General features: G+C 28.0%; 2 protein-coding genes across 3 annotated transcripts in view; one reads left to right on the top strand and one right to left on the bottom strand.

Moving 5' to 3' along the window:
* Positions 1-10,671, bottom strand: part of LOC142322436 (KICSTOR subunit 2-like) — a 68,011-nt gene extending 57,340 nt beyond the window's left edge. Inside the window, exons 1-2 of the mRNA XM_075361527.1 lie at positions 10,461-10,671; positions 6,047-6,184 (exon numbers count right to left, since the gene is read on the bottom strand). Coding sequence (XP_075217642.1) covers positions 6,047-6,184; positions 10,461-10,574 — 252 coding nt within the window. The 5' untranslated portion in view covers positions 10,575-10,671. The remainder of the gene's footprint in view (positions 1-6,046; positions 6,185-10,460) is intronic.
* Positions 10,672-11,266: 595 nt separating this feature from the next.
* Positions 11,267-24,916, top strand: part of wts (serine/threonine-protein kinase warts) — a 101,511-nt gene continuing 87,861 nt past the window's right edge. For both annotated transcript variants that reach the window (XM_075361517.1, XM_075361525.1), the window contains exon 1: positions 11,267-11,376. The gene's annotated coding sequence lies outside the window, so the exon portion shown is untranslated. The remainder of the gene's footprint in view (positions 11,377-24,916) is intronic.

The raw sequence follows: 24,916 nt of genomic DNA on the forward strand, positions 1-24,916 counted from the left end.
TGAAATGTGGTGCTGTAGGAGAATGTTAAAAATCAGATGGGTGGATAAAGTGACAAATGAAGAGGTATTGCGGCAAATAGATGAAGAAAGAAGCATTTGGAAAAATATAGTTAAAAGAAGAGACAGACTTATAGGCCACATACTAAGGCATCCTGGAATAGTCGCTTTAATATTGGAAGGACAGGTAGAAGGGAAAAATTGTGTAGGCAGACCAAGTTTGGAATATGTAAAACAAATTGTTAGGGATGTAGGATGTAGAGGGTATACTGAAATGAAACGACTAGCACTACATAGGGAATCTTGGAGAGCTGCATTCAAACTAGTCAAATGACTGAAGACAAAAAAAAAAAGATTTAGTTTCTGCAATTTTAATTTTTAATGAGTAATTTTATAGTTTTTAATTTTTTGATCAACTGATGAGGGAAAATCCTTGAAAGCCCTTTTGATGTACAAATGAAGAAGTAATAATAAAATAAGAAATATTATTAGATACTGTACTGTGGTGGATTGCTGAGTTTTAATTTTAGTCTGTAATATAATTAGTACAAGGGAAGATATGGACAACAATAAAGAATTGATTTTACTAAATTATATAATATATATGAAAAACCATAAAAATAAAACTCTAAAGCCATTTTTTTTAAAATGTACAACAATCATCAGAAAGTTCTTGGCCTGACACAAGAGCCGGTACAAATTGACCAAACAACTAAGAATTTGTCAAATATGTTTTTTTTAGATGGTACTCTAAGAATTTTCAGAAACATGTGTTTAGCTGCTTATTTGTGATGATCAAGTGAAACAAACAAATTTAGGCATTGCCTGAAAAATGGATGAAATTAAAGTCCAAGGTTGTTATAAAGAACTTGTATTTTAAAAGGTTTAACCCTGACAGAAATACAAAAAAATTAGATTCAACTTTAGATTCTTCCCTTTCATTTTAAATTCTAAAAGTGAGCTGCTTAACTTAAAAAACAAATTGAACATACATCTATTCAAAATGAAGAACTCCCAAGATGCCCAAAAATCTCTATCTGACAAAATCATCATAAAAATGTATAACGATATACTAAAATGATCACCAAGTGACAGTTTGCGAGTTTGATAACATTCGAGACATCTTGATAGACTGTGTCAACTATATTCTACATGATGTTTTTGGTATAAAGAAAGGCTTTCCGCTTGGTGGGTGACATGTTTGTTAATAGTTGAACCAAAAAAATCTCTTTTGACTGAACACTTCTCAAAGGGGTTTAGATTTATTTAAATATGATTCCACTGATATTTTATAATAATAGAGGAAATATGGGCTGACCATTAACATGAAAGAGAACAAGCAGTGGGTAGAATCAGATGAACGTTCTCACCAAAGAAAGTGAATGTCAAAAGAAAATGCAAAGAAAGTGAATGTTCTCTGCAAGGAAAAGTTATGGTTATGGTTTTTTGGGATTCTTATGGTGTAGTGCTCATACTACTACATATGTGGTGTAGTACCAAGCAAGACCATCACAGTGTAGTATTATGATTCACTATTAGATCGACTGAGTGTTCTTTCACCACGATAATGCCATATATCTCAAGTTGTTACCGTAAAACTCAATGACCTATGATTTGAAGTGGTTCCACATGCACTGGATTTGGGTCCCAATAATTACTTTTTCTTTCCAAACATGAAGAAATGGCTAGCTGAATGAAGATTCACTTCAAATGATGAGGTCAAAACAGAGAATCACTTATTTTGCAAAGTTGGACAAATTGCATTATACTGAGGCTATTAAAAAGTTGGAAAGTCGTTGATCTAAATGTATTAAATTGCAAGGTGACGACATCGAAAAATAAAATTTCTGAAATTTTGTGTATTCTTTTGTCAGGCCAAGAACTTTCCAAATGGCCCTTATACCACCAGTGGGAACCATACATGGATTGTTTTTAATTAAATGTTTTATAATAATAGATAAACTAAAGTTACAATTTTTAAATATAGGCATACAATCATTGAATCTGGTTTTAAATGATTTATTTGTTTTGCAATACACTCACAGTTGATTCTATGGGATCACATTTATCTTAATTATTTAGATAGTTTGTTTTATTAATGCTGTTTCTATTTATAAACATATTTTTTAATTATTATCAGGTTTAAAGGCTAATGATATATTACTTTTTTATTATTTAAAGAATGTCTTGTAGTTATAATTTAAGATATCTATATAAAGACATCATTTTAATGTAAGTTATGGATGAGTCACCGTATTTTATATTTATTAAGATTTTTATTTATATATTTTTTATACATGTTATTGATGAAATTAGCACTGAAATAATTTTGTGACTAATTTTCTCATCGAATTTATCCTAAATTAAATTTTTCTTTATCTCCTTATATATGTATATATATAATTTAATTGTATCATGTTAAAAATATCATTTTATGTGATAGTGGACACTGAGAATTATTATATATTTTGGTGTTTAAATAAAGGCAATATAATATATATTACTTTTATTACAATAATTACATTTATGTTCAATATCAAAAAAAGGAATTCTTTTTTTTACATATTTCAGTAAAATAAACAGTTTTATTATACAAGTTCAATTTATTTAGCTTAATTTTATAACAAATAACAAGTTTATTTTCAGCATAATAATAAGTGTTCTGCCCAAAGGCAGGATTTCACATGGCTGCTGCCCATTCTGTGCCATCTGTTTCATTTTATAGTAACTTTCTTCCCTTTTTATATTGTCTTAACATTTTCATTTGTCTCCAACCTCTTGCTTTCCTCCCCGTTACAAATCTTTCCACCAACAGTGATTTTTTCAGGATCCTGCATCTTCAGTTATTAAATTCTATAATTACATTAAAACATAATTATTATTAGTTAATTTGTCAAAATTGTTTTTTGAAAATTTTGAATTTTATTATGTACGAGTACGCAGATTCTGATGTCTAGTACTGGTGTTGAGGGTTTTCCTATTAGTTGGGCAGTGGAGGAAGTGATTGTTGTGTGAAGTCTATTTGCCAGCTGAATAATGCAGTCCGCTATAAAGAGACAACACGTCTTTCTATGGCCTCTGTTACTACCAGCTCAATTATCTTCTTTTTTTTTGTCTTCAGTCATTTGACTGGTTTGATGCGCTCTCCAAGATTCCTTATCTAGTGCTAGTCATTTCATTTTGGTATACCCCCTACATCCTACATCCCTAACAATTTTTTTACATATTCCAAACGTTGCCTGCCTACACAATTTTTTCCTTCTACCTGTCCCTCCATATTAAAGTGACTATTCCAGGATGCCTTAATATGTAGTCTGTCTCTTCTTTTAGCTATATTTTTCCAAATGCTTCTTTCTTCATCTGTTTGCCGCAACTCCTCTTCATTTGTCACTTTATCCTCCTATCTGATTTTAACATTCTCCTATAGCACCACATTTCAAAAGCTTCTAATTTTTTCTTCTCAGGTACTGCAATCGTCCAAGTTTCACTTCCATATAAAGCGACACTTCAAACATATACTTTCACAAATCTTTTCCTGACGTTTAAATTAATTTTTGATGTAAACAAATTATATTTGTAATGAAGGCTCGTTTCGCCTGTGCTATTCTGCATTTTATATCGCTTCTGCTTAGTCCATCTTTAGTAATTCTACTTCCCAAATAACAAAATTCTTCTACCTCCATAATTTTTTCTCCTCCTATTTTCACATTCAGTGGTCCATCTTTGTTATTTCTACTACATTTCATTAATTTTGTTTTGTTCTTGTTTATTTTCATGCGGTAGTTCTTGCATAGGACTTCATCCATGCCATTCACTGTTTCTTCTAAATCCTTTTTACTCTCAGCTAGAATTACTATATCATCCGCAAATTGTAGCATCTTTAACTTTTCACCTTGTACTGTTACTCCGAATCTAAACTGTTCTTTAGCATCATTAACTGCTAGTTACATGTAAAGATTAAAAAGTAACGGGGATAGAGAACATCCTTGTCGGACTCCCTTTCTTATTATGGCATCAATTATCTGTAATTAAAGGTTTAATAGTGTTATGTGTTACAAATAAATAATTTACAGTTAAATATATAAGGTTTTTATTTTGCAATGTAGGCCGAAAAAACTGGAATGATGTAATATTTAAAATGCTGTATTTTCATTTGTTCTATTGTCATTATTGCCAACAGTTAGATTGTATTTTTATTATGTTTTTAATTAAATCACTGATTTGAATGGGATTTGGTAATCATTTTATATTTTTGTTTACTTTTTATAGATGTAACATTTCTCAAGTATATTCATTTTTTATCATTATTACAAACTTCCAAAATCTCTAAATTATTTTCGTTATCAGTTACATTATGTTTGCATTTTTTTTAACAAATGGTCAGCTACATTGGAGATACCTCTTTTTTTGTTTTGTATGTTATCTAATGTTCTGTAAATCTTTTTTAAATGATCTGTTGGTTTTAAAAATATAAATATTATTACTTCCATTACATTTAATTTTGTATATTCTTCTTAAATTCTCTCTCTATTATTTTTATTATTGTTATTTTGTAAATATTTTATTATACGATTATTTGGTTTATAAATGCTTTTTTATATTTATTTTTGTCATGTGGTTAATAATTTTTTCTATTATTTTATTTGTATAATTTTATTTTAAGAAAAAACTATAATTGATCTTTATGTTATTTTCCTGTTGTTGTATTTTTACACAACTGCGTAAAAAGGAGTGTAATGTATTTAGGGTGTATGTGAATGCTTGTTTCACTGTAGCAACAGAACAGCTTACCGATTTAGATGAATGACCTGCATTGGAATTCTTAGGTTACACATATATATATATATATATAGAAGAGGATATTTGCCGGTTGAAGCACAGATTTTAGTGAATTAAATTAATGAACTGTGAGCCTCTATCACTGAGAGTGAGCTGGGTTTGAATCAATCGATTGAATAATATTACAAAAATAATAGAATTAAATTTACGTTAAATAAAATAAAACATTAGATAAATTTAAAAAAAATTCTGTTTAATAATAATGAGCTTCCCATGGGGACTGCATGTGAGGCTAGAGTGGTGTGATGTGAGAACCTCATGCAAGGCTAGACCAATTATCACCATCAACTGGTAACAAACAGGGTGCCCAAGGGGTACTGTTTTGAAAGGTGTAATGAGGTGCTCTTATAATATCTCTGCAAACAATCGTCCAATTTTCAAAATTAAATGGGGTACTTGCTAACAAAATCAAGATGGAACCAAACCAGAAGAAAAAGAGCAATTTTTTTTTCATTAGTCTTGTATTTTAATTTTCAATATTTTTGTATAATTAACATGGTACTTTTTATCCTGATTTTTATAAATTTTTTCTATAATTTTATTATCAAAACCATTAAATATCACTATTTGTTTTATTTCAACCATTTCTTTTTTTAGTAATAAATATCTCCAATTATCAAGTTTTTATATGTATTAATTTTTGTGACTGTGGGGAATTATAAATTAAATGTATTGTAATATTATTTGTTGTGGATTTTTTATAAACTGATGTTTATATTGTTTAAATTTAATTTAATAAAAACACAGGATCCCACGAAAATTGATTCTTGGAATTAATATGATAAATTTAACTTATCTAATTACTGTGTTTGTTGGTTAAATTTTATTAGGACAGTAGTGGTCAATATAATAATGAATTTTGTGAATTTCTAAAAAAAAAGGAGGAACTTTTTTATATATGCACTACGCACAACACAAATAAACAAACACATACACACACACACACACACACAGAGACAGAGAGAGAGAGAGTCAGTCTTACAGCTTCTGAAAATGCATATTTTGAGACACCTTACAAGAATCAAGTACAGTGGTACTTGAGCCAAATTCTAGAAATTCTTCTATCACCGTTGTTGCTTCATGAAACAGCTCCTGTATATTTTATAAGTTATATGAAAAGTTCAGTTCTATATAATAATAGTTTTAAAGAAAAATTTGGAAAAAAGCATACATGGTATAATAATTCAATTAATTTAAATTTAATACGTACATCTTTCCTAAGAAATATTTTGTTTTTTACAGACACAAAAGCTAGTTCAATATAGGATCGTTCAGTAACAATGAGATTAGGTAATAAAATGAGCAACTGTCTATATGAACCAATTTTTTCAGCATCTCTTTCCTTTTCCTGAAAAGAAAAAAAAAGGATAAAAGATAAACTAATTCTGTAATAAAACAGTTTTTAAAATATTAAAATAAATATATGTATGTACATAACTTTATGTTGTTTTATGTGTTTAATAATTACTAACAAATATCATTATGTATGAACAAGTCACCTTAAAATAAATTTATCAATTTATACAAAAATCTTTTTCAATCCATAGATTCATCATCAGTTATAAAACACTATGTTAGGTAATAAAATACGATCGTTATGTGTAAAAACTTAAGAGTTAGTTGATTATAACAACTATTAGTTTTTACATGTAATAATGGTAATACAGGATGAGCAACTTAAAATCAAAACCAGCTCAAAATGCAATTATTTAGTATCACCTTTATTGCTGCTATTCCTAACACTACTATTTGGTTGTGTATGTTATTATTCTTGTTTACCGTTGTTAAATATTGGCAAAAAATTACCAATGCCAGTATCCCAGCAATGAGCAGTGTACATGAATCAGTTAAAAAATGGTGTAAAATGAGGTCGGTTTCAACAAAATAGGTGACCTTTCAATAGAACTCCAGAGGCCATAGCTGATATTCAAAGAACATTTTCCACACAGAAAAAAATGTAAACAACAAAGCAGTATAAAATACACATCTTGCTGCAACACTTTTCATGATTTAAGTTTGAAACCATATTGTGTAACAACTTACAAGAACAGACGAACTGAAACATCTTAATTGCAACTGGCTTCTTCATTGTATATGGACACAGACCTAATGCTGTATTTCAAATTAGACAAGGCACGGTTTTATTTACCTGGGCAAGTTATTTCACACAATTTCTTTTATTTTTATCTTTCATAGTTAACTTTTATTTATTTATTTTTTTTGAAAATCGATAAATTAAATTGCTTTGATAGCGTGATGCTGTTGCAAACAGACAGGAGAACTTGCGCATTTATATATAAGATTGGGTATTTAACTGAGATGTTGGTCTAATCAAGGTTTTGCCACAGTTTCTCAAGTTCCGTCCAAGCAAATAATATATATGATATTCACTAATATTTTACATTACATATTTTGTTTTTATTTGGTTTTTCACTGTTAAATAGCATGAAAAGAATTTATTTGTGGTTTCACTGAGTTATATTGCAGTAAACCGTACTTATAAAAAACAATGTCTTGTGAATACATAAACAAAAATTTCACAAAGAAATGTTGGTTGATTTCTTCTTTAGTTAAAATCCTCAAATTGGTTTGTGATAGTTTTCCAAATAGGCTCTTGTGATGTACAATATGACCAAAGATGTCTTTATTACTGACCATATTGATCCATCTTACTTTCAATAATCTGCTATAACACAACATTTGCAGATATTCCATTCTTCTCTCCTCACCAACCCATTGTCCACATCTCACAAGCATATAGAGCCAGCTACAATCCATACGTAAAACACGTCAGTTGATTACGAGAACTAAAAAAATAACAGTTTTTAAAATTATTTTTTCAAAACAACTTTACTGTAATATGTTTCAACAACAAAATGCGCTTCAGATGTAAAACAGAATAATCAAAACAGTCCTGCCATTTGTCTGGCAAAATTATAACCAAAATAACACTTCAGTATCTCTACTGGAATCCATTATATCTGTATAAAATAACATCCAGTAAAATAAAATTTCTTGTTTTGAGTAACAAAATTCCACTACTGCAGACTTAAAAATGACTAGTAAAAAAAACACGAAATATTTAATTTAAACTCATAATTTGGCAGAATTTAAAGAGAAAACATTTAAAGAATTAAAAAACTATTATTTTTAGTTTTTTAAAAGTCACTTTTATTCATTTTTAAAGTTTTGACATTTTAGTTTATTCTTTTAAATTTAATATTTAGATAAGCCCCCCCAAAAAAAAACTTACTGTTCACAACAAATCAAATGGTGAGAAAACCAGTCTTGATTAAAATAAATTAATGAAGAGAATACAAACATACCAATTAATGTTTATTTCCAATTTTAAAAATTTTCATATGAAACTGTTCTTAACATCTGAATGTAAAAAAAAGAAAAAAATCTTATAATAATCAATATGAATAAAAAAATTTAAATAAAATTAAATTTTTTTAAACTAAATTAAATTTTTTTTGAACAACTGGTACAATGAAACTGGTCACAAGTTCTGATTCCATATTGTGGCAAGAAAATTATGGCCTTTCTATATAAATATAAAATTATGATCTTTAATTTTGACCTTCCTATATAAAGAAATAAGTAGGAATTGTTGGTGATAAGTTATTTAATATTTTTATACAAAACTTACTTCAAATTACATCTTTATGTGTTCCTCTGTTGTCCACATACATTTTATCAGTCACTAAAGTGCATTTAGACATTATCTTCTGTACTGAAGGATTTAAGTCATAAATACAGTTTCTGACAGCAATTTTCTGCACATTACATTCCACAATTCCAAATGGGCGTTTTTCTTTAATTATACAACAAAGGGAGTTTGTCATAGTTTATTAAGCCTAAAATTCTACTGCTCCACTGAATTTTGGAGCCTGTACTAATCTATCACCATTCAAAATGTTTATTTAGCACATTCAGTGGCTCAGTACTTTCAGGTGCATGATCTTTGATATTTGTAACCTGCTGACCTAGCACATACGCATGGTAGCACAGCAGTTTTCTACCTCTACTGATGGGGGTCAGCATATTACTGTCGACTTCATATCATACATTGCACATCAGAAACGTTTATATTTTTTACAGTATAATTCATTTACAGTTACAGTGAGCCAGTTATTATTTACAAAAAGTTTTAAATTTGCAAGAAAGAGGAAGATTTGTAATAAATAGATTTATTTTATAAATTACTTGTATTTCAGTTAGTACGATTTGAAAATTATGTTTTACTTTTATTTTATAATTATATATTGATAATATTATTTTTATTTTAGATTAATATTTGTTGATTAATAATTAATATTTGGTGATTATTTATATCCTTTATAGTAAAATGTATGATACAAAAATACTTTTAATTTTATTATTTTTTTAAAATAAAAAAAATAATATATGTAATGTATCATTTCATTATGTTTAAAACATAAATAATACATTTTACTTTACTTATTTGTTAGATCTGTTCTAAAATATTTGGAGGAATTATGTAAAAACTAATTTTCAGGTAGTAAAAAAGTCAGACAGATGAAAAAACTGTAAATTAATCTAACTGATATAAAAGTAAAATAAAAAATTCTAAATAATTATTGATATACACAATTCACAAACCTAGATCTTTCTTTTTTCATAAAATGGAGAAATAAATTATTTTTATCTAACTAAAAGACTAGAAAATTAGTTAACATAAATTTCCAGGATGAACAAGTAATAAAAATATGAATACACTCAATCACAGGTGATTGATTGTTCAGCGTGGTTGGTATAAATCCAGTGCTTTTTCATCTCCCATGCACATTTGTGTTTTTCACCTCCCATTCATGTTTTTCTGTTTTATATTTGAAGACATACCATATTGATAACTGGTATGCTTATGCGAGTTAAAAAAATTATTCAGCACAGAAGGTTAATAACACTTATTCAGTCAGCTGTAAATGTGTTAAAAAAAATCTTTTATTGACTGAGCATGAACTGGCGCATTTGGCTGTAGAATAGAAGTTCATTCCATAAATCAATGCCCCAAGGAATAAAATAATTTTCAACCATGTTAAGGTATGAAATGCATTTTTTCAGAAAAGTATGATCCTATAAAGTGCATTTCAGACATCATTAGCCGCATCTTTACATACGTTGGGTGGAGTGTTATTTTCGCGTATACGGGAATATTTTCTTAACATCAAAAATACACATTGCGAGATCTATTACTCAGGTCTGTGATTGAACATTAGTAAAAGCCTTAGTAAAGCTTTGCAACACTATTTTTTTTTTTTTTGAAATAGGTGGTTTATTACAATGACATTAAAATTTCGATAACAAATATTGTAATAAAATTACAAACATAATGTAACACAAATTTACCATATAACCTACAACGGCATATAACACTTATTTTCATAATAAAGTTGAAGGAAACTTCAAGTTATCCTTGAAAATAAATATACCAATAACATGTCCGGAATTTGAGTCGAAACTTTATGAAGAATCATTGTCAATCAGGAATACATTAATAAAATGCAAATCAGAACCAAAAGTGGCACCATGGCACATAGCTTGTACAGAAAAATAACCACATTAACTAACTTAAAAATAGTTATGAAGAATATTTTTACCACAAGTTCTCTAGCTTTATCAAAGTTTAGCTGCGACAAATGCGAAAAATAAATTGAAAGAGTCGTAAACTGGCGTGCAGCCGTGAACGAGCCAAGATCATTGTTTTCTCCCATTTTACGATCAAAACATAACCAACGTTACTAACATTTAAACAACTGCAACTTAGATATCACCATCGCTTACTGAAAAGAACTGTCTTGAAGAGTCGGATCTAAAGTTCACTATTTTAAAAGTGATAATGCATCAGCTGATACCTTTTAGAGCTAGTTAATTTTCTTTTACCCTCAAAAATATTAGTAAACAGCACACAGTAATTATCGATACATGAATGTGAGTATATTGACGGCTTTTTTTTAAAACACGTAATATATCTTACAATATAAATTAAATTTACTTATGAAAAAGTGGATTAGAATAAGTAAACACGATTCGTTTAAAATTAAGTACTGACTATAATTCAGAGACTTGAGTTGACAATGCTGATGATAATATAAATAAAGTAATTTCTTTAATTGCTGGAAAAATTAAATGTTACTGCTGGAAGTTCCTCACTACGTAAAGACATCTGTAAATTCATTTGTTAATGAAATGATTGCCGCTTGAATAACCATCTAAACATTTTATTTTATGTTAGATAAGTATAAAATTGAAAATTTTGATTTTAGCATGAAAAACCAAGTAAAACTTAAACAAGTTTTACAGATATGTATATACGGACTATATATATGAACTTAAGTGCCCTATTTTTTTCTGGAATGTAACATTAATAAAATATTTATTTGAGAACGTAGTACAATCATCATTGCATCGGAATGTGGCACTTCAAGATGGCGGTCTCTAGCTTGGCGATTTAGAGTTTGTTAAGTTTTCTTTGTTTATCTTCTTTACTATGGATAAAAACCAGAGTTAGTGAAGGTATTTTTAATTCAATATCGTAGTTATTGATTTAACTCTTAAGAATTAATGTAATTACTTTGTTCTGAACCGTGGCCTTGCTTTTTGCAATCGCACCCAAAATATATCAATCAGCTAGGCCAATAACACAGGTCTCATTTTTAAGTGGCATCTGGTGTTATATTTTGTTAAATGTTTAATTTAAAGTGGATCTACGGATATACGCTGACTTTTTCACGTGTAGCAGTCTAATTTGAACGTAAGACATTGTTTAAATGGGATATATTAAGCGATTGCGGTAGTGCCAAAATTAACTGCATGTCTTCTTTTTGGTTGGGAGTTTTATTTATGGATATATTAATCGGACCATCTTTTGCGGTAAAGTATGATGGCTGAGCGAAAGATTCTTCTAAAAGTATTGATGACATTGTTTATGTTAATCAGTGTAGACATTTTGTTGTTATAAATTTCAATGAGATAAGTTATCTGGATGTATTACGATAACTATATAAACTTTGTAGAAGTAAGTCATCCTGGTAGTGTCATAACCTGTAAAATATGTAATGTACGTAAATTTAATTTTTTTTTTTAATTGATTGCTTCTGTTTGTTGCCTTTCTTATTGGTTGATTAATTAATATTACATTTAAAAAAAACATATTAAGACCAGTTTTTCTCAGAATCCATATGTTTTAGTGCCAGTTTAGGAATTTTTGTGATCCCATTATAATTGTACATCTGTTATTAAATCATTGTATTTAGGTTATTTTTAATTTTATCCTTCAGTTAATCTGAATCGTGTAAATACTTGAGTAATTTCCTAACATTTCATATATTGCATTGTCACCTTGTTTTTATTTATTCAATAACCCAAGTAAATATTTCATTATAAGTAATCTGAGATTACTCTATCCTGAAGATTATAAACAATTTTATACTGCAACCCATAGTTTCTAATGATATGAATTTTGGTTAATCTGGCATTTATTTATTTAGTTTAATTAGTATTTATAAAATTGCTTCAAATTCCATTGTTAATTCTTTGTTTTATTTATTAATCTCTTAGAGGCCAGTTATTATATAATGAAATTTGTCATGATTTTTCCCAAAAAATTATATTAACATTAATTTTTTATTTATAAGATTTCAGTATATTGATTTATGATACTAATTTTTATTTTTTTCACCGAAAATTAGACATTTATTTTTAACCATTCTATCATATAGAGTTTCTTGCTCACAACAATAATGTTTCTGTAATTTTCACAATTACGAACTTCCCTTTGATTTTGATGAAATTTGGAGTATATTGTTAGAACCCAAATTATGCATTATGATTGAAATTATTTATTAGAAATTCCTTTTATCAGAGTTAACATCCTTGTGTCACAGTACCGTAACCAAAGATTTTGGAATTCAGCAATGTACAAGTGTAATATATATTATTTTTAGGTTAAGTAATTTGATTTCAGTGAAATAAAGTTAAGGATGATATTGTATTTGCTTAAGTATAAATTAAGTTAGGTTAAGCTTAAGTGTAGGTTTTGGTAAATGTGCAATACACATTATTTATGGAGTAAATCAGTAATATTTATGTTTAGTTAGGTTAGGTTTGGTTTGGTAATTTATGATTCATTGTACTGAACTGTGTACGATATTATCAAACATAACCTAATGTTTGCTAACCTTATCCAATTAACCGTAAATATAAAATTGGCATATTGTTAGACTGAATCCCTAATTGTATACAGTAACCAATTATTTAGTTGGAAAATTACGTATATTACACTTGTATAGAGCTGAATTATGAAATTTTTGATGAGGTACTGTGTAACTTACGAGGGACATAACTTGAGTGAAAGGTGTTTTCAATGAACAATTTCAACTGTGGTGAATTAACTTAGGTCCTAAATAATGTGTATTACAAATTGCATCAAAATCAGCCCATAATTACCTATGTTTACTATGTATTAGGTTTGAATTTTTGAAAACTATAAAAAACTTATAAAATTTGAAAAAGAATAGTGTATTCCATAAGTTATGAATAAAGCTGTTAAAATTGGAGTAAAAGGCTGTATTAATCATGGAGGTTTTTGTAGAACTTTAATTAAAATATCCATTTATAAATATTCTTTATAGCTTGCATTACCAATAATATCTGTGCGTATGTATATTTCATTAATATTTTTGGTCATGATGGACTTATATTTTACTTTAAAATAATGTCACATTTTGGAAATTTTGTATTTTCTCTGGTAGTATTTGTAAGGCAAGTTAAAATATGGTGTGAGATTGTGTACCATTATAAGGTGATTCCTTACTATTGAGTATACTAATGCATGTATAAATATTGTAGTTTTAATCATTTCATAGTTCTGCTTTAATATATTTTTTAATTATGATATCTTAGAAACAATGGCAAGTAGTAAATTGTAATTGACTATATTAATATATTGATATATTAATATATTATATATTGACTATATTAATTGCAGTTTATATTGGATGATTTTGAATTGAAAATAAGTATATTTTTATGATTCCAATAAAGAAAGTACTAAGAAATAAATTATAAAATTAGGTGTCAATCATTTGATAGAAACTAGTAACTATGATTTCTTTTTGATGGCTTTCAAAAATATAAAAGTTTGTTTTGGAAACATCTCTTAGTTTACATTTCAGTCAGAAGCCAATAAGAAACTGTTAGTATTTTTCAAGAGATTTAATCTTTCATAATATAATAAATAATTTGCTTAAATTTTTGAAAAAAAAAATTAAATTTAATATATTGAACAAAGAATTAGTGCAGGCTAGATCAGGTTAGTTGTAAAATATCAGTTGGAATAGTAATAATATTAAAAAAATTAAATTCGGATTAAAAAATGTTATTTTAAGTAAATTTTATGTGTGATTTAAATTATATAGAATTAAATATTTCTGTGATTTAAATCTTCATCTTCATTTTAGGAGCGTTGTATTTCAATTATAGGTGTACACTGCATTGATCATTTTATAAAAAAACAACTTTGTACTATGTTAGCAGGGAAATGTTAATCCCCAAATTTATTCACAATTCAGTATTATGTGGTCTTCTTATCTGTGACAACAATGAAATTAGATTCTATTATTTATCGTTTTATCATGTTACTGTTTATATGGGCCATTTGACAAAGATTTTTCACATTTAAATGCAGGTTGATGTTTTAACTTATTCTATTTTAGCTGTTATGTTTAAAAATAGTTGTAATTTTTCTTTTGAACCTTTTTTCTCATGTTGTCAGAAGTGCACATTGTGATTTGGATGCTGTGGATACTAAATAAAACACATGAAATGTAACAAACTTTTAAATAAAAAATTAAAGTCATTAAAAATATAATCAAACTTCAGTTTTTTTTACAGGATTGTGATATATTTTTGTTTATACATAGTGTATATAACAGATATTAATAGAATAAAGAAAAAAATTCTACAAACCATTTACTAATTCAGGACTAAGAATATTTCTTTTTTTAATGAATTAGTGTTATTATATGATTTTTAATTTCTTGTTCATCATTATTGATATATTATGCATACTATTTTTCTTGTGTCATGACATTTTTTTGCTATGAAATTGAATGCATGCTATGTGCAGTTTATTATGACAGTTTGATTTTAGCAGTTCAGGGTATAAATAAATGTTTCAGTGTAAATAAATCAAACTTGGTTTTATATAAATAAAAGTTTTTTATTTGTCGTCAGTATAATTAGCCTATTTAGAATTTTAGTTGAAATAAACAAAATTTATGGTTTTAGTCTGGACCAGCAATTTGTAGATTTTATAGTGGTGTTTAACTGCCTGTGTTGAAAAATCTGATTTACTAAGTTATAATATTTTAATTTTAGTCGTATTTTTGTTTTCAAGATTATTACTTACAATATTTAGCAATTTTCTTTATTTATTACAGTATTTTTAATTCTGCATCTTGCGTGAAAATGATAGTGTGAAAACAGATTCTTGGTTCTTTGTTTTATTATGTAATTTGTGGTTGCTTGATATGAATCTTAAAAATATTTTTATTTGAATTTATTTTGACATTTAAAAGATTTATTTTTGAAAATTATGATCGATATCTAATTTTATCAGTAACTTTTTTGTGATTTTTAATTATTTTTTACCGAATAATATTTTTTATTTTTGTTGATAGATTCATGGGTTTTAAGTTAATCATTATTGATAATGATTTTAATATAATGTAAATGATTAAATTATATTTTAACAGATATTTATTTAATTTGAAAATCTATTAAAACAAGTTGAAAATCTATTAAAACAATAATTGTATTCAAGAGGCCGGGCTGTAATTTGAAAAACAAAAAAAAATATTAAAATTATTTTTTTCTTAATCCTTTTTTTGTTTTTTGATAAGTTGTTTCAAAGACTTAAAATAAATTATGTATTCTTTTTACCATGAAAATTCTTCGTCAATTTTTGCAATTGAATAAGAAAATTAGTAGAAAAAAAGTTTTGTGTATTTGTTTGCATGATAAAAATTAGCCACTGGTATTTCTCAGCCAAATTATTAATTTGGTGATTTTCTTTCTTGTTACTTTCCCAGCTTATAGTTGTATAGCTATAGAAACATATAAGGGAAAGTGCATACTTTCCTTTACATAAAACATTATAAAAATAACATTATTTGGATTTAATTTTGCATGTCAGGGTTTTTGTAAATCTTGATGTTTTATGACTTCGCCTCAAACCAAAAAATGCAATTTTAGAGTGGGAATTCCAGAAGAAAATATGTGTTGTACATGTGTATGCGTATAAGAGGAGTGATAAAAAAATAAAGAAAATTTTATTTTTATCAAATAGAAGTTATTTATTTTTCTCTGTTTACATTGACTACCAGAGATGTGACAGACTAGTCGTAATCAGTGCGAACAGGAAAAAGTCACAGGGTTTTAGAAAGACCACCATTGGTATTAGTTTGTTAAATAAACATGAAATAATAATGAAGTGTGAGCTGGAGCAAATGTGGTGTTAAACCTAAAAATCTTTTGCCCTCATTTGTGGTCATTTTCTAAAGATTGTCAAATAAATTGCGTAAAGCAGCTAAGTAATACTACATGTTGACTATACAACTTCGTGATAAGAATTCATAATTGATGATGCCATTGTAACAAAAAATTATTAAGGAGCATCTTAACATTCGATCAAATCTTTTTTTTTTTTCAGTCTTGGTTCTTCAAGAAGCTTCCATCAAGATGATTGGACTCACATTTTATCACCTGTTATTACAGTGGTTGATTAATTCTGAGTCATCAGCAATGTCGACTAACAATTATTCTGTAATGTTGCTTTTGTTAAAAATTCTGCAGTTTTGGAACAGATTTTGCTGATACTTATTTCATACCCAAAATGTCAGTCAAAATTGTTTCACATGTTATAATAAATTCCCAAATCTTTAGCAACTTTTACAGACAGCAACTTCAACTAGACAGTGCTGTGAGTTCATATGGGAAACAAATGAACTCTGTCAAAAAATCATTGTATGAAAAATTAAAAAATTCTCAGTATTTTTTTTATTTTATGGATTTATTCGTTGTTTTGGTTGTATTTATTATTTTTTATGTAATTATGGTTATTTTTTGTTGGAATTTGTTTGTTTGATTGTTTTGTACACCGTATTTGAAGGCCACATTTGCTTGACATCTCCAGACTGGACGGACTGATTTTGATGAAATTTGACATAGTGTTATCTGTATTTGGGGAATCAACACCATTTAATTTTGTTCACAATCACTCTAAGGATCAAGGAGAGATGGGTCTTTTGCATCTCTTTTACTCTGCATCTCAACTTTTACTCAAAGAGTATAAAACTTTTCATGTAATTTAATGCCCACTAGATAGCTGTGATACTTTCTTATGATGTCCAGACTTATTTAAAAAAAACAAAAAAAAAACCCCATAAAGGGGTGGGGCAAAAATCATTTCGTTTTAGTTGTTTTTGAACTCAAATGTATCTCTTTGGTTATGTATTTAGCAATTTCATTTAGGTTTGGGGGAAATAATAATAACGAAGGATTCTGTAATCAAGAATAAGCTACATAATAAAATTAGTTTAGTATGATGAAATGAATTCACAAAGTTGTAATTAATAGATAATTAATAATTTTCCTCTGAAGTAATAATCTGCTGAAGACAAAATCCTCAGTAGCCAGATTTTCAACTTTTCTTTTGGTTTTTTCTTATTTTGTTTACTATTTATAGAAATAAATTTTTTAAGCTAATGCATTTTAATTGTGATTCCGTTTGTGTTATACATATTCAATTGTTCTTATTTCAAGAGAATTACATTGTTAAGGAGGTATCATTAAATTTTTTTCATAATCTTCAGGTTATATTAGTGGAATAAAATACTATTGTGTACTATGCTTAATTAGTTTTTATGAATATATTTGTTGTATGTAGAATTGAAGAGTTCTGTTGTTGTCGTAGTTGAATGTAATAGTGCACTTTAGGATTTTTACATAGTTATATGGGTATAGTAATTAAAAATAGTCTGTAATAACATTTTTATTTATTATGTAATGTTAGGTATGCAATGCTATTTGTTATTTTACATTAGAATTTTTTTAATTATGGACCAGTATACTAAATCCTATATTCTGATAATTGGACTTTATTTCTGTTTGTCGTAGAGGTGTTAAGTAATTAATATTATGTATTAAATAATGAAAGCACAAAAGTGTACTTGTAAAGTAATAAAAATTACAACTCTGTAAGTACATGGAAACACATTTTCTGGAATGCATATCTGAAATAATCGTAACTGAAACTGTTACAGAACAAAACTATTTTATACAGTTTTATAGGAATGGTGCTGTGTTGATGAAATAATCTTAAGTAAAGATAGCAGAAGACAATGTCATTCATTTTTCCTTATATGAAATAAAGGAAGTTTTGTGATTGCAAAAAATTTCAATGGAATTATCCATGACTAGTTTCGGCATGTCGTCTATACTTATATATGTATGTATCTCGTACAACTCAAAAAAAATTAGCCGTAGGATGTTGAAATTTTGGATTTAGGTCTGTTGTAACATCTAGTTGTTCCCCTTTTGATTGCAATCGACTGAACCAAAATCCCCAAAACTTTTGATTCTGAAATTGCCGTAATAAATCCCTCATTGAGAGCTTTTCAGCGATGTATAATTTTCATTTTTTCCAGAGTTATAGGCAAATAAAAATGTTAATGTATGAAATATTTGAATCTTATAAAGGAAGGCACATCGGTTTGAATCAGACTTCATATCTTTTTTTTGAAACATTTTTTAAAAATTTAAATATATTAATTTATTAATAATTATTAACCCATGATTGTAAAAAAAAAAAAAAAATACAATAAATAATTCAATAAAAAAAAAATTTGAAAAGAAATCTGAAGTTATTAGTGAAATAAAATTTTATGAACTTTTAAAAACGTGTATATGTAATTTAATAGGCATTATTATATATGTGTATATATAATAGATTTAGTGAAACATCTGATTATCTAATATTAATTACAATTTAGAATCTTATTATTTTTGGATTTTCTAGTTTAATTTCTGTTTAATTTTATCTACATTAAAGTTAACTACAGAGTGACTAAAAAATAGACTCTCAAAAGAACAACATATACACTGAGGCATACATGCCTGATCTTTAATAAATTGCACAAAATTCTTATCTTTTAGTTCATTGCTCCTCTGATATTGTAGGACAATATTCTCCCTAATTCGGAGTTGATCATCATTTTGTTTGCTTGTTTTTTTATTGGCAATCATTTAATTGCTCCTTAGTTTGATATAATTTTTCTGATCTTAATTTGTGTGCATATTCTCTAGTTTTCAAATTTTCTCTCTTTATTTTCATCATCCTGTCAGTCTATTTATTCTTTCCTTGGGCTTAATGTTTTCTTCCTTTTTATATTTATCAACTTCCCTTAATTTTTTTATTCTTTCTTTAGTTTTAACATTCTCTTCCTCTTTATATTTGTTATCTTCTCTTTACGTGCTCATTTTTTCTTTGGTTTTAAAATTTTCTTTATCTTTATATTTATCATTTTCTCTTATCTTTTTATTCTTTCTTTGTAACATATTCCAGTTTATTTTTTATTTTTTTTTTTGGTTGCAACATTTTTTCCTCTTTCATTTATCATCTTCACTTAATGGTTTTATTATTTTTTTGGCTTTAATGTTTTCTTCCTCTTATCTTTATCAACTTCTCTCAATTTTTTTGTTCTTCTCTTGTTCTTAACATTTTCTTCCTCTTCATATTCATCTTCTCGTTGTTTTTTTTGAGGTATATTTCTTCATGTTATTTTTCTTTTTCCTGTATGATTGTTTCTTTTTCATTTTTGATTATTCACCAAATAATCCAATAATAAAAACGGAATATTTTACACCTTAAGATTGAAATTAACATTTGTAACCAGTATAGGGGAGTTCGTTAAATGGAATAGTTTCATTATTATTAACTTTTATTTATACGACATACCAGAAATCTGAAAATTTTGTTAATCAGCAACTCACGAAGATAGAAATAATACTGATGAATTAATAATTGTATAAATATTTGATGTTAATAAAAACTAATATTTCAGCAAATTGTGTAATTGTCCACTTTATTAAAGAATTGTAGGATCGTACTTTCAAATTAAATAACTTTAAATGAAGTACAGCACAAAATATATATATGTAATTTAATAGGCATACAAGGAAGTCATGTGTGTTCACATCAGATTATTTTTATACTCATCAAGAAATTACACTTCAACATATTTTTTATTGCAATTATCGTAATTACTGAACAATTTTTTCTAAAGATGAAAGAGATATGATATTCATCATATTAGAACAGGTTTTCAAGATAAAGAAATGGGTTTTTAGATTATTGTTTGATATAAATCATGTAGACCAATGTTTATAAAATTAAATATGTTAACATATCGTGTATATTTGTGAATGTGCAGTTTTTATTAAAATAAAAAGAATGGTTATTTATTTAAAAATAAAAAAATTCACCCCTCTTATCAGATAACAGAATTGTTTTCATATAACAACATGATACTTTACCTTATATAAGATAGGACCTTATTATGTTTCTATTGCTATTTGTAATAAATTTCTGAACCATTTGAAAAAATTTCCCACCAATTTATTTAAAATACAATTAAAATATTTTCTTTTAAAACATTATTGAATTTTTAAAATAACATTAAAAAGAAATCCTTTTCTATACCTCTGTTTAATGTGTATGTAAATATCTACTCAAATAATTTTCATTAATGCCTGTGAAATTTTAGTGCCCTATAAAATAACTATTTTATACTTGTTTATGTTTTATTCAATATCATAATAATTAATTTATTACTATTTCATTTGTTTATTTTTTAAATAATTAATATGGACTTTATTCATATGTTTTATTTTTTAAATTATTTTTGATGTTCTGATCAAGGTTTTATCACTGTTTTTGTTGATCCATCCCCTAATTTATATTTCAGTTCTGTTATCTGTCTGTGGAGTTCTACCCGTTCTTGACATTAGTGTATAAATGCGTTATTATGTAAGATAAAAATGAAAGATTATTTATTATGTAAAACAAAAAACACCTTCAAAGTTTAAAGCAACTAATAATTGACACTCATTCACAATTCATCTAATCACCTTGAATACAAAAAAATATCGGATTGTATGAGGTGTGTGAGAAAAGTAATGAGATTGACTTTTTACTTACCAAAGTTTTTTTCAAACAACAATATTATCTTCTTCAAAGTAGTTCGCTTGGGCAGCTATACATCAGTGGAGTCATTGTTCCCACTCCTGGTCGCAGCACTGTAACGCTTCTTTTAACTAGTTTGGTCACAGTCTTTTGAATGTTCTACAGAGTTCTAAAATGACGTCGTTTTAAGACATGTTTCAATATCAGAAAAGAAAAAACTCACAAGGACTCAAATCAGGTGAATTTGGGGAGGGGGGTTGAGGAACCCGTAGGAATGCGTTTTGAGGTCAAAAATTCTTTGATGGAAATGGGCGTGTGACACCAGGCATTGTCAATGAAGCAACCACTTATTTGCAATGTCTGGTCTCATGCAAATCACTCTTTTCCTGAGCCTTTAAAGGACACCTTTGTAAAACACTTGGTTGACGGTTTGTTCTGGAGGAAAAAATTCTTTATGCACAGTACCCCTACTGTCAAAAAAGCAAATCAGCATGGTTTTGATCTTTGATTTGCTCATTTGACATTTTTTCGGTCAAGGAGATGACGGAGTGTGCCACTCTTTGCTTTGCCGCTTTGTTTCAGGATTGTACTCAAATATCCAGGATTCATCATCTGTAATCACACGATTGAAGAATTTTTGGTCGTTTTCAATCCTCTGAAGAAGATCAACGCACACGTTTCTTCGATTGTCCTGTTCCGTTGTGAGGTTTTTCGGCACCAATTTCGCACAAACCTTTCTCATGTCCAAATCGTCTGTCAACATTTGATGTACGGTGAAAGCCTTTAAATTTAACTGTTCACTCATCAACCTTATTGTTAAACGACGTTCTGATCTCACAAGAACCCTCACACCCTTAACGTTTTCGTCAGATTTTAAAGTCGAAGGTCTTCCTGAGCGAGGTTAATCTTCAACATTTTCTCGGCCTTCGAAAAATGATTTGTGTCAGCGGAAAACTTGGGCTATTGATTAGCAATCTTCCCTATCGGCCTGTTTCAACTTTTCAAAGGTCACACTCGGGGATTCCCCAAGTTTAACACAAAACTTGATTGCACAACGTTGCTCTAAATTCCGATGCTCCATTTTCGTAACATACAACAAAAACAACTTCACTGATGGTGCTGTCAAAAAAATAATGTGTTGGCTGAATGGAGTTGAAACTCGTTCTGATATGTGGAATGAACAAACTGGTCTAGCACAGACCGGTAGACACAGCGTTGCCAGATCGCTCGCAGTCTTACCAATCTCATTACTTTTCTCACACACCTCGTATTCTGAATATGAGCCAAATCAGACTATAAATACAGTTTTTCTAATTTCTCGACCCCAGCTCCATGTAGCGGGTCTAAACTAATTCAGAAACTTTCTCGGGCATGCGCACATCTCACCAAAGTTTCATTGCAATTGAATGAATGGTGTAGGAATGCATATGGGACAAACAAACAAACTTTCATTTTTATATATATATATATATATATATATATATATATAAATTTAATAAGTTCCTCCCATTTGAAGCACTTGTACTATATTTCTATCTAAATGTTTTCTGCATAGTAACAGGAGACTGGTTCAGCCAACCTCATAACATATTGAACTTTTTCTGGTTCAGAACTTACTTCAATTGATAAACAATACAGCACTCCTAGTTGCTAACTGATAATATATTTTACTTTATTAAAACTGAAACAAGATAAAATGTAGACAACATAAAATATTATGATTTATGACTAAATAGGTTTTAAATCTTAAGTATTTTATGGATACCTGCATATGTACAGAATGGTGCATGAAATGGTCAAAAGTTTGGTTTTGTTAAAAAAATAATTATTTGAATCGCAATACAAGTAAAATAAATGGTGTACACTATATACCTCGAAATTATGTTCTGCTTATCACATATTCAATATGACCACAATCACATCTAGCAACTTCTTAAACACAAACTCCTATGTTGTTAATAACTCGACAACACATATTTTCGGTTATCTCATAACATGCCTCATGAGATCAGCTCTTGCAGTTCCATCACTGTACAAGGATGTTTAGGTAAAATCTTTTCCTTTAGAAATCCCCAGAGAAAATAATCACAATTCAAATCAGGACTGTTTGGTGGCCAGTTCTGTCCACACACAAAATGATTAGGAAAACTGTGTGAAATGACATTTGCGTTAAAATTTTCATGCAGAAAGTATAAAACAACATTAGTTGTGTGTGGTCTGGCTTCATCCTGCATGAACCACTTGTTTTCTAATTGAAATTCTTTTGCAAGAAGCTGAGGAACAAAAGTATTATGCAGTATTCTTAAGAGTTCACTGTTTACTGTCCAAAAATAATAGTCCTATTACCCTGTGACTTGAGGCAGCAGCTTGAACCACAATTCTTGGAGCGTGATGCACCTTTTCATGAAGCATGTGTGGATTTTCGGAAGTTCAAAAACACATTTTGTTTATGAAAAACCTTGTCTATGTGAAAATGTGGCTCATCTGAAAACCAAACATGTTCAACAATACGTCTTGGTACACTGCTCGTTCAGCAAATGCCATTCTGTGATGTTTGTTGTCAACCATTAATTTAGGCAAAATTCACTACACAGATCGCCTAGAAATCTCAAGTTGTGCTGCTGCTTTTCTTGTTGATTTGCCCGGGCTCCTCAGCAACGCCATTCTGACAGCTTTGACATTTTGTGGAGAATGAACATTGGCAGGCTGTATGCGCTTACTATCAGTACTGATCCATCACTATTAAAGTTTTCGTTAAGTCAATGTATTGTTTTAAGTGAGAGCGACCACAGAGTTGGAAAAGGGGAACGAAACCGTCTTTGTGAAAACACCACACTTTTCATTTCATTTAAAAACAACGCAGTCTTTACACACTGTTCAACAGTCTTCCTTTGTCAACCATCTTGGAATGATAACACAAACACAGTGCACTTGGAAAGAGAAGAAACCAATATTCATGAAATTGTGTCTATTCTGCCAACATAAAACACATTAATAGTTTTTAATCTAAACAATTATTGTCAAAACAAATGTTGGATCATTGTGTGCACCCCTGTATAATTTGGCTCCTGTATTTAATTTCCTAAATATATTTAATTTCCTAAATTAAATTAAATTGTAACCTTCCAGTGACAAAATCTATCAAAGAAACTTTCTTTGAAAAATTACTTGTCAACTGTACTCTATAAATCAACCTGTAATTTTTTGACAGATGTCACATACTTTTTTTAACATATCTTAAAGTCATTGCTATTAACATTATAAACTGACTTTGGCATCATTTGATAGGAACATCATGACAAATTCAGAACAGTTGTCAAATTTTGGGATTTTAAAAGAATTTATAATAACTGTTTACAATTCAATTAATATTTAAATAAACAGGAGACTAAAAAAATAAAAATGCAAAAAATTACATTTTTTTTATTTCATTAAAATTTATGTTAGAATGTATGTTAATGTTTTAGTTGTATATAAAAAATTTCTTCAAATAAAGTTTTGGTAAGAAATTGTATAAACCACAACTTGAAAATTATTTGAGCATATGTTTTTGCACATGTTATAAACAGGATGCAAAAAATTAAGAATTTAAAAAGCAGATTTTTAATTAGTTTTATTTAAAAATTTATTGACAAGAGTATTTTTTCAATACAATAATTTTTTAATGTAGAAATAAATTGTTGGCAGTGGTTTAATTATTTATTAAAAATTCTGTTGGAAGAATAATAAGACCATTTCTCATAAGAATACATTACCTCTACTTGTATAAGTTTTGAATTAATATTCGTATTTTTCTGTTTGTGTTTGTTT

This window comes from Lycorma delicatula, chromosome 1 (assembly GCF_047948215.1).
Source record: "Lycorma delicatula isolate Av1 chromosome 1, ASM4794821v1, whole genome shotgun sequence".
NCBI lineage: Eukaryota > Metazoa > Arthropoda > Insecta > Hemiptera > Fulgoridae > Lycorma > Lycorma delicatula.